The sequence below is a fragment of the Synchiropus splendidus genome, chromosome 1 (assembly GCF_027744825.2).
Source record: "Synchiropus splendidus isolate RoL2022-P1 chromosome 1, RoL_Sspl_1.0, whole genome shotgun sequence".
NCBI classification, from domain to species: Eukaryota; Metazoa; Chordata; class Actinopteri; order Syngnathiformes; family Callionymidae; genus Synchiropus; species Synchiropus splendidus.
Genome location: NC_071334.1, coordinates 42,032,579 through 42,044,903, shown reverse-complemented (window position 1 = coordinate 42,044,903; position 12,325 = coordinate 42,032,579). Strand labels below are relative to the sequence as shown.

At 43.8% G+C, this 12,325-nt stretch overlaps 1 protein-coding gene across 1 annotated transcript; it reads left to right on the top strand.

Annotated features, from left to right (window-relative positions):
• The first annotated feature begins 2,657 nt into the window (after positions 1–2,657).
• LOC128759336 (actin-related protein 3) lies at positions 2,658–8,639 on the top strand. Its single transcript, XM_053866215.1, has 12 exons — positions 2,658–2,860; positions 3,223–3,278; positions 3,447–3,571; positions 3,670–3,780; positions 3,879–3,974; positions 4,313–4,420; positions 5,730–5,873; positions 6,261–6,434; positions 6,512–6,604; positions 6,757–6,882; positions 7,891–7,974; positions 8,035–8,639. The coding sequence occupies exons 1-12, from the start codon at positions 2,817–2,819 to the stop codon at positions 8,128–8,130; spliced, it is 1,257 nt and encodes a 418-aa protein (XP_053722190.1). The 5' UTR covers positions 2,658–2,816; the 3' UTR covers positions 8,131–8,639.
• Positions 8,640–12,325: the final 3,686 nt, after the last annotated feature.

The following is a 12,325-nucleotide window of genomic DNA, read 5'->3' as shown; positions in this document are numbered from 1 at the left end:
TTATTATGCACACACACGACTTTTAATTCATACTAGAACAATTCACATTTGTGATTCACATCCGCCTCATTTTCGAAAAAGTGCACAACAATAGCAATTATTTCTGTACTTTTTCATTGTTTAATAAGGCTAATGACGAAACGCATCAATGGACAATTACTGTGAAAGGTTAACCGGAAGTGGAATGAATGCATGCGCTTTAACTTTACACCGCAGGTCTCCAGGATGTGCGGATGAATAACACCTGCGCTCTAATGGCTTCTTCTTACTGTTGACTGAAGTGATACGAAGAAACGGCTGCGTGAAGTTGCCTTACTAGTTCATTTTCACTAGACATGAGTTTTACCGATAATATTCCCCTCTGAGACAAGCGAGCAAAAGATGTGTAAAACAGAAATGTGATTTATTGAATTGAAACTCCAACTAAAACTTGACTGTTTCCCTTCGCGCTGAATAGGTTTGATACTAATTCGTAAGAATGTCCTTGTAATAACTTGAATAAAGTTGAGGAAGCAAACCAACTGCGATTGTGTAAATGAGACGAAGGCGGACTGATTTGTTTAATGCCGGAAGTTTGTCAGTGCACGCCTTCAATATGGATCCAAGAGAAATGTGGGATTCCCTGACGATAGAAAGGTAAATTTAATCATGGAAATACCCCAAAAGTATCTAGTTGCTGACAAGCTAGCCGACGTCACACCGGCTGCTCCATGAGCTCCAGGCGTCTCTCGACCGGAAACTCTGAAACCTGAAGTACAAGCATTGAAAACAACGATAGCACAAGGCAATACTGAGCGTTATTTTTTAATAGAACTTCTTTCTTCTTCCAAAAGTAAAGTCCTCTGAGAACACGCGCATTTTGATCATTGAGAATAAATACGCCTGTGAACATGTAGCGCCCTCTGCTGGCGGAAGAAAAATGTCTGGAATAAAGAAAAACATCAACCTAATAATGTAACGGCGACAAGTTGGAGGAAATGGCTTTATTCAACATTCCTGTGGACAAAGGTCCATCATTGTGGTGCTGAAGTCGGGCTGAGAAGAGGCACCCATTGGCCATATTCTTTTTGGCTAGGAACCATGAAACATGTTCTTCCTTCAGGATCTTTTTCACCAGCTGCAAAATCAAAACATTGGCCAGTCATATGTTGTCACTATATTCTATGTTCTTGCTCTACATGGGAATACAACTGCCCACAGTGATTTTAAGTCCAAATGTCGAATTTCCTCTCGATTTATTTTGGCAGAATAATGTACAAAATTGGTTCCTATTCTTATATATCTTATGAAAATAAAGTTGTAAATGACAATACAATAAAAAGGAAATATACAGTCAATGCAAATGCAATATCCTTATTAAGTTGTTCAACTGCAATACCATATCATCATTCATCTTTCTTGATTGAAAAGAAGGAATCTCTGATTTTACAACTGGTAGTTTAACTCAGAATCAGAATCTGAATCAGAATCAGATTTATTGCCATGGTCAGTGGGGAGCCCACTGACTAGGATAGTGTCTTGGAATAAAGTGCAACAAAGAACAAATAAAATAAAATAAATAGAATAACATAATAATAATAATAACTGAGTCCTATTATATCTTGGAAGAGCAAGAAGCAACCAACAGTGGCACTCTCAACATGTGAAGCTGAGTACATGGCACTGGCTGCAACTGTTGAGAGGACTGGGTCAGGATAACCAGCATGTACATGTACCATTGAAGGGCAAAATATCTATAGCATATTGCCTACATCTGATATGATATGATAGCTGATGTCCTGACCAAACCATTGACAAAGATTCAGGAACTATCCATCCATCCTCATCCACTTATCTGTTGCCTAATGCCCAAGACTGCCATACTGTCCCTGCTGCGCTGATTCGCCAACCAATCTCCAACTCCCTTACCACTCCACCCGAGAACAAGACCCCAAGATACTGAAACTTCTCTACTTGAGGCAAGAACTCATTCCTTACCCAGAGAGAGCAATCCAGTTTCCAGTTGAGAACCATGGCATCGGACTTAGAGGAACTGACCATCATCCCGGCTGCTTCACACTCGGATGCAAATTGCTCCAGCAAGAGTTGAAGGTCGCACCATGATGAAGCCATGAGAACCAAATCATCTGCAAATAGCAGTCACTGGATCCTCAGGGCACCAAACCGCAAACCCTCCCCACCAGGGACGCGCCTCGAAATCCTGTCTATGTCAGTAGCGGACCGTCATTGTCGATCGTGTCAAATGGAAGCTGTAATAGTTTCCCAGTTCTGCAGACGCGAGTGGAATTGAGTGGTTTAATGTGAATCCATGGTGACTGTTGTTTAGTTTATCAGTGGAAAAGTTGTTGTTGAATTACGTGTTCAAACCTGAAAAGGGCCAAGGGGAATGGGCGATGAAGGTCTGGTGCTCAATATCCAGACACACAGGCCATTACATTGAAAATGATAATAACATTTAATTCAGTCTATAATTCAAAAATAATAAGTTTTCCTCCCAATAATAATAATAAGTTGGGAGGAAAACTTGTCCTGGAAAATGTAACTGAACGTCAACAACCAAACCGTGTATTCGACTCGTTCTGATGTCGTGTCAATGACCATGCTGTGACATGAATGAACCACTAGGTAGCGCATTTCTCCAATCTGCTGACTGGTTGAGCTGCTCGAGAACAGGGGAGGCAAACCCGGAAGCGCTCCTGTCTGGGTTCAGGCTGCGGGCCACTGAGGCAACGACTACTGGAGCGGTTTCCTCTCGGATCACTGTCGAGATATTAATTGTAAAGCATCTGTTGGCCGCCGTATAGAAGCAGAACATCATGGCTGGCCGGCTACCGGCGTGTGTTGTGGATTGTGGCACCGGGTGAGCAGAGAAACTGTTGGGCTAGTTAGCTTTAGCCTGATTTTCATTGAGCGACTGTCAAAGTTGCAGCTAACGCCCTGCTGTCATTTGGACGCGTGGACATTTTTCTTTGCATCAGTTTTCGGTCTTGCACGCACAACTACTGTGTATGTTTGTAAAGAGTCTCTGAAATGTCGTTCTAGCGTGCTTTTATCTCCTCACATAGCTTTGCTAGCGACTAATGCTAACGTTACTTCCTGGATTGAAACACCATTGTCATAAATATATTATTTTTATTACTTATATGATATGATATGATGTTATTATTATTTTCTCCTTTAAACGTGAGCTACTGCTTGTTAATAGTCCATTTTTTGTAATAGGTATACAAAACTCGGCTATGCAGGGAACACAGAACCCCAGTTCATCATTCCGTCATGTGAGTATTGTGTGCCAATACCCACCGGCTTGTACAGATATTATACTGGATGTATCTTTGTTGTTGCTTTCAAAGCGGAACTGCCTGTATTTGCAGATGCTTTGTCCAGTTTCTCATTCAGATCGAATCCAAGTTCCGTGATCTAATTGTAATTTTGCTCGTTGGCAGGTATTGCTATCAAAGAATCTGCAAAAGTTGGAGATCAAGCTCAGCGCAGGATGATGAAGGGGGTGGACGACCTTGATTTTTTCATTGGAGATGAGGCCATTGACAAACCATCTTATGCAACAAAGGTGCTCAGAATTCTGCATGCCAATAAGTTGTACTAGCGTTATTACTGCCACGATTCAAGTTGACTTCCTTCTCTTCTGCCTCCTTTATTCTGCTTCAGTGGCCTATTCGTCATGGGATTGTGGAAGACTGGGACCTAATGGAGAGATTCATGGAGCAGGTCATCTTCAAGTATCTGCGGGCAGAACCTGAAGATCATTATTTCCTGTTGGTACGATGAACTGTAGTTGTAGGACTCATTTAGTAGGTTGACGTTTGCAATGTGGCAGGAGTTTCACTGTTTATAACTACTCTTTTGGGTCTCTGTAGACGGAACCTCCTCTCAATACGCCAGAGAACCGGGAGTACACCGCAGAGATCATGTTTGAGTCCTTTAATGTTCCAGGTCTCTACATTGCTGTACAGGTAGATGGCTTGCACCAACATGTTTGATGAGTGAAATTTAGATAAATCATCCCACTGTCAAGCTGACGGAAAATCCTAATTCCATTATTTTCCTATTCGATTAGATGGCCTTTACCAACAGTACCTGTAGTCATTGATGAAGATGAGGTTAAATCAGTCAGAATATTTGTGAATTTGGAATTGGTCTTATTCCTGTTGGATTATTTTCAATGGTCTGCTGTCATGGTTTTCTTTTTAGACATTAGACATACAATTGCACTTCAGAATTGTCTGAGATTATGTTTTGGGTTAAAGGAGTTTTGTTTTTTTTCTCAGATTTGATTTTCTTTTTCCTCCAGGCTGTGCTGGCACTTGCTGCCTCTTGGACATCCAGGCAAGTAGGAGAGCGAACCTTGACTGGAACTGTTATAGATAGTGGGGATGGAGTCACACACGTCATCCCAGTGGTGAGGTTCTTTTTTTGCTTCACTTTCACGCTGTTCGGTGCATGTTGCGAACATGTGTTGTAAACACACCATTTGTTTTCTTGTCATTTGCCACTGATGAGACTGACCAACAAACAGTTTAGCACCCAGCTCATCAGATGACTGAAACCAACACAGAAGGCAAATGTTGTATAAAAAGGGAACAAATACAACCTGATTCTCTACAGTTTTGAAATGTGAAATAAACAAAAAAACAAAAAAATATTATTATTGTTAGTTGTTGTATTATTAATTTATTTTTTTGTAGGTGTACATCATGTATGGTATATTCCTTAGCCTTGCTGGTACTCGCTTCCTTTATTTGTCATAAAGGAAACTTTCATTAATGACATTAGTCGACTCTTGTGTGTTTATTTTATTAGTTCCAGTGGTCCTAACAGGATTTCTGATGCGGGTGTCTGCCTTGCCAATGAAAGACAACCACTTTAGGAGGGAGAATTGTGAAACGGTTTTTCATCACACTCGACGGGGGCTGACAGTTTGTAAAATGATTTTGAGAATAGAATATGACTAAATGATCATTTATTCACATGATTTCTAATATTTCTTCAATAGCATCAAGGAAATGTGTCCAGACGGTTCTATAGTTCAAGTCAACTGTTAAGAGGCATGAGAGAGACACACAGCAGAGAGACACATCGCAGACAGACGGCTCAATTTAACCCCTAACTAAATCTGGCAGAGCAGTCTGTCAGACACCAGCGGCTTCTACGAGAGACGTGAAACACTGAATTTCTCATATCCACACCTAATTAACTATTATATTTAAACATAAATAATGATGTTGGAGACAAACTCCACTGGTAAGTTTAATCAGAAAAAAGTTTCAAGAGAGACAGTAGTGTGTCCAACACATGGAATAGAATGAAAATGGATTTATTGTGACAATTATCGTTATCGCCAAAATGACATTTATCATGATTTTTTTTTTTTGGCCCTATCGCCCATCCCTGCTATCCAGCATAGTTTTAGGAGACGCTTATCAGTCAAGTATGTAGCCAACACACTTAAATAAACATTCATACTGTGGTGGATTCAGATGCTCTTGCAGTCAAAATGAGACAAGGGTTCTTTGTCATAGGACCATACGGGGAAGTGGTTTCCACACGTGGTAACAAGGTTTTGTAAAATTACATTCACGACCCACTTTAACCTAAGAATGGACCGAGAGGTTTTGTTTTTGTTCTGTCCTCAAGTTGGTCAGATTGTGGGCGTAATATCATATTTTTAATCTACGACACTAATGTAAACCTTGGCTGATGTGTTCCAGGCTGAAGGCTACGTCATTGGTAGTTGCATCAAACACATCCCCATTGCCGGTCGAGACATCACATACTTCATCCAGCAGCTGCTGAGAGAACGTGAGGTCGGGATTCCTCCTGAACAGTCTCTGGAGACAGCCAAAGCAGTCAAGGTAGGTTGTATGGCTTCTGCTTTCCTTCCGAGGCATTTCAGTTGCTCCAGTGAACCTAATGTTTACCCTTTCTTTTCAGTATTTGTCGAATATTTCAATGTTTTTACATAACTGACTGAACAGGAACGTGTTTGACTTCAGGATTCCACCAGTGTTTGCTGGCTCTAGCTCACGTGGTTTGATAGTCACACTAGCTATTTTAATGTTGTCGATGGTCGTGTGCTTTGCACCCCTAATCCTTTGACCGCTTCACCTACTGAACTATATTTTTCCATCCCTGGTCATATCATCTCACCTAAAATAGGATTATACGGATTATACGATATTTTTCATTTTCTTCCTTCACTGTAACTTTGTTCTTTTTTTTTTGTCAACTTTGCTCCTCAGGAGCGGTTTAGCTACGTTTGCCCTGACCTTGTGAAGGAGTTCAACAAGTATGACACAGATGGATCCAAGTGGATCAAGCAGTACACTGGCGTTAATGCCATCACTAAGAAGGAGTTCAACATTGACGTGGGCTATGAGCGCTTCCTAGGGCCTGAAATCTTCTTCCATCCCGAGGTACTTCACCCGAAGGCCCATCCATCCTTAACCCTCACCCTCTTATTTGTAACCAGCGATGGCCTTATTTCTTCTAGTTTGCCAACCCAGACTTCACCCAGCCAATCTCAGAGGTGGTGGATGATGTCATCCAGAACTGCCCAATTGATGTCAGACGTCCACTCTACAAGGTGAAGTGAACCGCTGTTCATGGGCTGGACTCTACCAACGCTTTAATAGGACCAGTATTCTTTACAGAACACAATACAAAGAAGAATGAGTAGACCAACGTTGCAAGCCTCTTGTAACTATGCTGTTTACATTGTCATGTTGACTGTTCCAGAACATTGTGTTGTCTGGAGGCTCTACCATGTTCAGGGACTTTGGACGACGCCTTCAGAGAGACCTCAAGAGAACTGTGGACGCACGACTGAAGATCAGTGAGGAGTTGAGTGGAGGCAAGCTCAAGGTGAGGAACGCATGATCATTGTTTCGAACTTGCTATTCATTTCTATTGCTGCATTTTGGCACAGACTGTTGTTTGTGCTGCACTGTTGTTGATTTTGGCTTTTAATCTCAAGCCTCACACTCTAGTGGATGCATGCAGAAACTGCAGTACTTGAAAGGAGAATAAGGGCACTTTCACACTAGGGGTTCTGTCTCGAGACTAGGCTCTTTCGTCTCCGAAGTCTGAGATGTGAACACAAGGGAGTTGGATTTTGAAAGCGGACCTGATCCCCACTGGAGAGCTGCACTTTGTCTCTGGATACTCTCAGCGGGTGGTGAGCTTCACACCTCTGGCGACTCGGCGCTAGATACCGGAAACTACGTGTCCAGCGCGACTCCACACAAACCTGATAAATGCCGGGCAGTAAAGGGTCTGATCGCTGTCTGGGCGGACAACATCGTTCAAAAACAACTTCTCAAACTCTGCTGCAGGAAAATCGCAGTGCAGCGGTCTGGGACTCGCAATGTGTGCGGGTGTTTGATAACTCAGGTGGTTATTAGGCTGATAAACATCTGATTTTATTGACAGACATATTTGCTCAAATGAATAATGCTGCACTCTTCAGAAAGTACTTTCAGTGCTGATCTCGCCGCAGCGCAGCGGTCTGCATGAGGACAGTGAAGAGGCAAGACGCAGATTTTCCCCAAGTTACTGAAGATCACCAGACTGTTCAGACTGTTCAACAAAGCCTCTTCGGTTATTTGCTGCCCTCGTGTGGGTGAAGTTAGAAGTGAAAACGCGGCGCGAGGCTCGCCGCGGAGCAAAACAGAGGTGTGAAGAATCTCAACGGGGGGCGACTCAGATTCAGGCTCCCGAGACAGAACACTGCAATGAGAAAGCGCCCTAAATTAGTCAAGTCAAGTGCTTTTAGATTAGTCGTCCTTTATTTGTCCCACAGTGGTGGGAAAAGATTCCAATACTGCAGTACAAAATCTGAAATGGTATCTGCTCTCTTCTGTGTCCATGCAGCCAAAGCCCATCGACGTGCAGGTGATCACCCATCACATGCAGAGATACGCTGTGTGGTTTGGAGGGTCTATGTTGGCGTCCACGGTGAGTGTCAAGCAGGGTTTGTCTCAGTAAAACCAAAGTCTAAACATCCTCTCCTCACAGCCTGAGTTCTACCAAGTGTGCCACACCAAGAAAGACTATGAGGAGATTGGACCCAGCATCTGCCGCCACAACCCTGTATTTGGTGTCATGTCCTAGACCACTGGAGCTTCAGCCATGGGAGGAGGCATCGGAAAACCTGTATGGCGTGACCACACGCCTTTGTCCTGATGCTCCGACAGCACCGCACACTGAGTGAAGGTGGACCCAACTGAAGAAACGGCAATATCCTTGCAGGGCAGAGGTCGGAGGTGACTCAGCCCAAGGGATCCTCAGTCATCAAAACAAACATGTTTACTCTGTGGTTACTAGGTTGACGATAGTCCTAATAAGTGATGATCTCTGTGTGCCGGGGTTCTCTTCTTCTATTCTTCTCACAAAGTTGTCATGTATATAACAGGATTCGGCTATAAACGTGTGGGTGGGGTCTTACCATGGTATTTGGTGTCAAGCTTTCCAAGGCATGATGCAATTGGATCTGAAACGGTTTTCCTTACCAGCTTTAAATCATCAAATGCGGTAAAAATGCATTAATATTAAAAAGATCATGATTTGCTATTCCTCCCTTTCAAATGTCTTTTCTTGGGAATAAAATCATTTAAATATTCTTTCATGTTTTCAGTATATTTTTCCTCACCTTTGACCTCTTATGTGCCAGTGGTGTTTCCCTGGAGAAACCCTGCTCTACCAAACCTGGATCAGTTCAATAAGTGCCACAAAGGCTGTTCGTACTGTTGTGATTCTTGTCTTTGCTGCTCTGCGAATGAGTTCTGCTTTTAGGGAAGCTATTTTTAAGAAGATGTAACGGAAACCTGGCAGAGACATGACGTCTGCGTTTATTTCCAAGCTGAGCACAACACGGATGTCCACTTGTACTTGTGAGGAGTGGAGATGTCTGCGGCGGACAGAGTGACGGTGCTTTTGTTTCTTGCCTTGTTCTTTGGAGCAGTGGGGTTTCTGTTCACGCTGCTGTGCTGTGGGACAGAGTACTGGCTGCTGGCCACTGAGTCCTGCCACCAGCCAGACTCTGACAGAGGAGGGAGAGATGGTTCCACTCAGGTACCATTCATTCTTTTGCTGCTCAGTTCACCCTTCATTTTTCCCCCAAATATTATCATAAATTACACCGTGTGTCAGAGTTCATCCACTGAAACTGAGCCACCCACTGTGTTGTTTAATCAGTTTACTAGTGATGGGTTTATGCGGTTTCAACAACAACAACTCATTCAATGAAACCAAGATCTAGTAGCCTCTGAAAATTCGGACGCTGTTTATGATACCTCATCCACCCATCAATAGTATTCATTCTTTCAATGTCATCTCTGCTGTTTTATTGTAACAATAACACACAATAACACAGTTTAATGTGGGAAATTATGAGCATTGATTTGAGTAGTCTCAAAACACCCTGCAGTCCAACTAAGTAATAACAATATTGAAAACAAGATACACTTGTCCGTGTCTATTCACTCAAACATGGCAGTAGTGAGATCTGTCATGATGAGTGGGTTTGCTATGACACATAGGCAGGAAGCAAAGTGAGAAGAGGCACAACTGAAGATGATCTGGTTTTCATTGTAAGTGACTCGGAAAGACTAGATTAGAAACCAGTATATCAGAGGCACAGTTCTTACAGAGAAGTCTGGAAACAAAGATAGGGAAGCCAGACTCAGGTGGTTTGGAAATGTGGAGTCGTCTCTCCATGTGTCCAGTTTGGAACGCATCACTAAAGCTCATGGGTGTGATGAAGGAGGACATCAAAAGGACAGGTGTGAGTGGGGAGGATGATCAAGACAGCTTAAGGTGCAGGAGGCTACTTGCTTCTGCCATCTCTGAGAGGAAAAGGTATTGTATTTCCTGCTGAAACTTCAAATTTGGATTGGCACCATGGTTTGTACACAGACTGTGTTGTGAGGACCTGAAGGTCTGGAAGTTTCCCTTGAAAGATCAAGGAAGAGGATGGAAAAAAGCAGACGGATGAGTCGAGGATTCTCCAGATTCTGGAGCGTCACTAGTGGCGTCTACTGTCAGATATTGGTACAGAAATTTAACAGACCTGGACTTGCAAAATGCTCTGGTGCAAAGAGCTTCTTCAAGGATGCATTAATTCAGACTTATGGGTGCCGATCCTCAAGCACATCTTATTTCCACCATAGAGTGTGGAATTCTTCATTTGTTAGTGCAGAGTTTGTAGCATTCTAAACGCAACATAGAAGAAAACAGGTGAGGAGGTGGTAGTAAAACTTGTCTTCCCACAGATGATTGACAGATCAAGTATTTAACTGACCAAGTGTGGAGGAACTCATGTCTATCCAAAGTGTCTGATTTTCAAGGGGCTGGCCAGAGTGAGGGTCTTCCATGAGGGTCTATTTTGGCGCTGCTCTTACTCCTCGGTCTCACCTCATCTGTCCGTCTGGGATCTGTGGATGAGTAAGACTATATGTTCCGTCACCTGAAAACAGATTTGTGAAAGGGTGTCACCTGTCCTGCAGTAAGTTCTCCCCCACTGAAGTTCTGCCAGGCGGCTTTCCTCTTTCCTTTCTCCCTGGGTGAGGCAGGAGTCTACGAGCCTCCATCTGCGGTCGGTAAGTACCGGTGCGCTGGTCCGAGAAGCCCCACTAGTCAGTGAGCTGCCTTGCTTCAGTTTACAGAACCTTCTGGAGCATCTTCCTGGTCTGTGCTCTGTCAGCTGTTGTGATTGGCTGGTTCTCCACCATATGTGCCAGCTCGCTGACCAATCGCACGCTCTACAAAGTGGCTGGGGTGCTGCAGATCTTCGGAGGTAAGAGAAAGGTTTCTGAATAAGATCATTTTGCACTGCAGCACTGCTTCCATTGTCTGTTAGTTGGGTGTGATTAATTCGTTTACTTATGGACAGTGATGCCAGTAACACATCACCTTTAAATAATCATTTCTGTCAGTAGAGTAATACAACGCGGTGCTATTTCAAACCGAGTAATCAGATTGCAGTTACTACCTAGGTAACCACGAGTGGTTATTTTTGCCAATGTGGAGAGGCAAAATATTAACATTTGCTCTCTTCAACTGCGTCTTTGGACATGACGTCAAAAGCAGGACACGCCAGCCACGTTTTCAGAAAGCAGACAGCTCTTGTGTCAAGCTGCCTGCTACACAGAAGTAAATACCAGAGGAGTGAGGACAGAACTTTGCGTTCTATGTCATACGTGCTATGCCCTCTAACGGGCTTTGCTATTGGTTAATCCACTCCAATTGATTCGCTTCACGCTCTGCCCAGGTAGGCTCCACCTCTCCCAATAAACCCCCTGTTTCTGCTTGTCTCCTTTTCACTCAGCCTGTGGAATTGAAGTTGGATTTTTTGCTTGTATCATTCATCACCCTCTGGTGCTGGGATATGGATCGTTTTTGCTCTTTGTGTGAGGCGATTATAGTGTCTGCAGACAATCATCACAAGTGCCGCAGTGGCTTGGGGTTCAAGCATCTGCAAGAGCTTAATTCTTGTGAGGCTTGCTTCCTTCCTTCTTTCCTTCCGTAGGTCGGTAAACTGGTCAGGCAGAGCAGTCAAGACCCAAATGTGGTCCATCACAGGTAAGGGTGAGGGCATCGTCCAAACCCACGAAACCGTGGGACCAGTAAAACCAGGATGATGAGGTGAGAGTCTTCCTGGAAGAAGACTCAGCCTTTCGGTTTGCGGATGAGTCTGAGCAGGCCCATAGGCCAACTCGAGACGACGACGCCATGTTGAAGGACAAAGGGGATGCGGCCTTCCTCTGGACGACATGCTGGAGCTTTTGAAGTCTACCATGGAGCGGGTGACTGTGGAGCCCCCCAAAGATGTGAACCCTCCGGAGAAGATTGACGACTTGGTGCACAAACTCAAGGCGAGGAAGAGTTGTGGTCTGCCCCAAGATGGAGGACCCGTGGGACCACTTCCCTCAGGATATGGAAGCCCGAGCATTTATCAAGACCCCGGCGGACGTCTCAATGCCGAATGAGCATTCCCGGTACTCGCTCATCAATGAGGCTTTTAGCACTAGCTAATAATCTCTCACTGTTGGCGGGCTCCATTGACCGGGTGCTTTACGACAAAGACTCCTTGTCTGTGGAAGAAATTCACAAACCAAGTCTCCATGGCCATGAATGGCACAGGCCTCATTAAAGACGGAGGCAAATGGCGCCGCATAACGTGTCGATTTCCATTTAATAAACAATTCAGAATAAGGCTGGGAATCTTAGGGTACCTCACGATACGATACCATATGCTCACGATAACGATACTCCTGGTAAAGTGCTAGAACAGGTTTTTCAGCAAAAT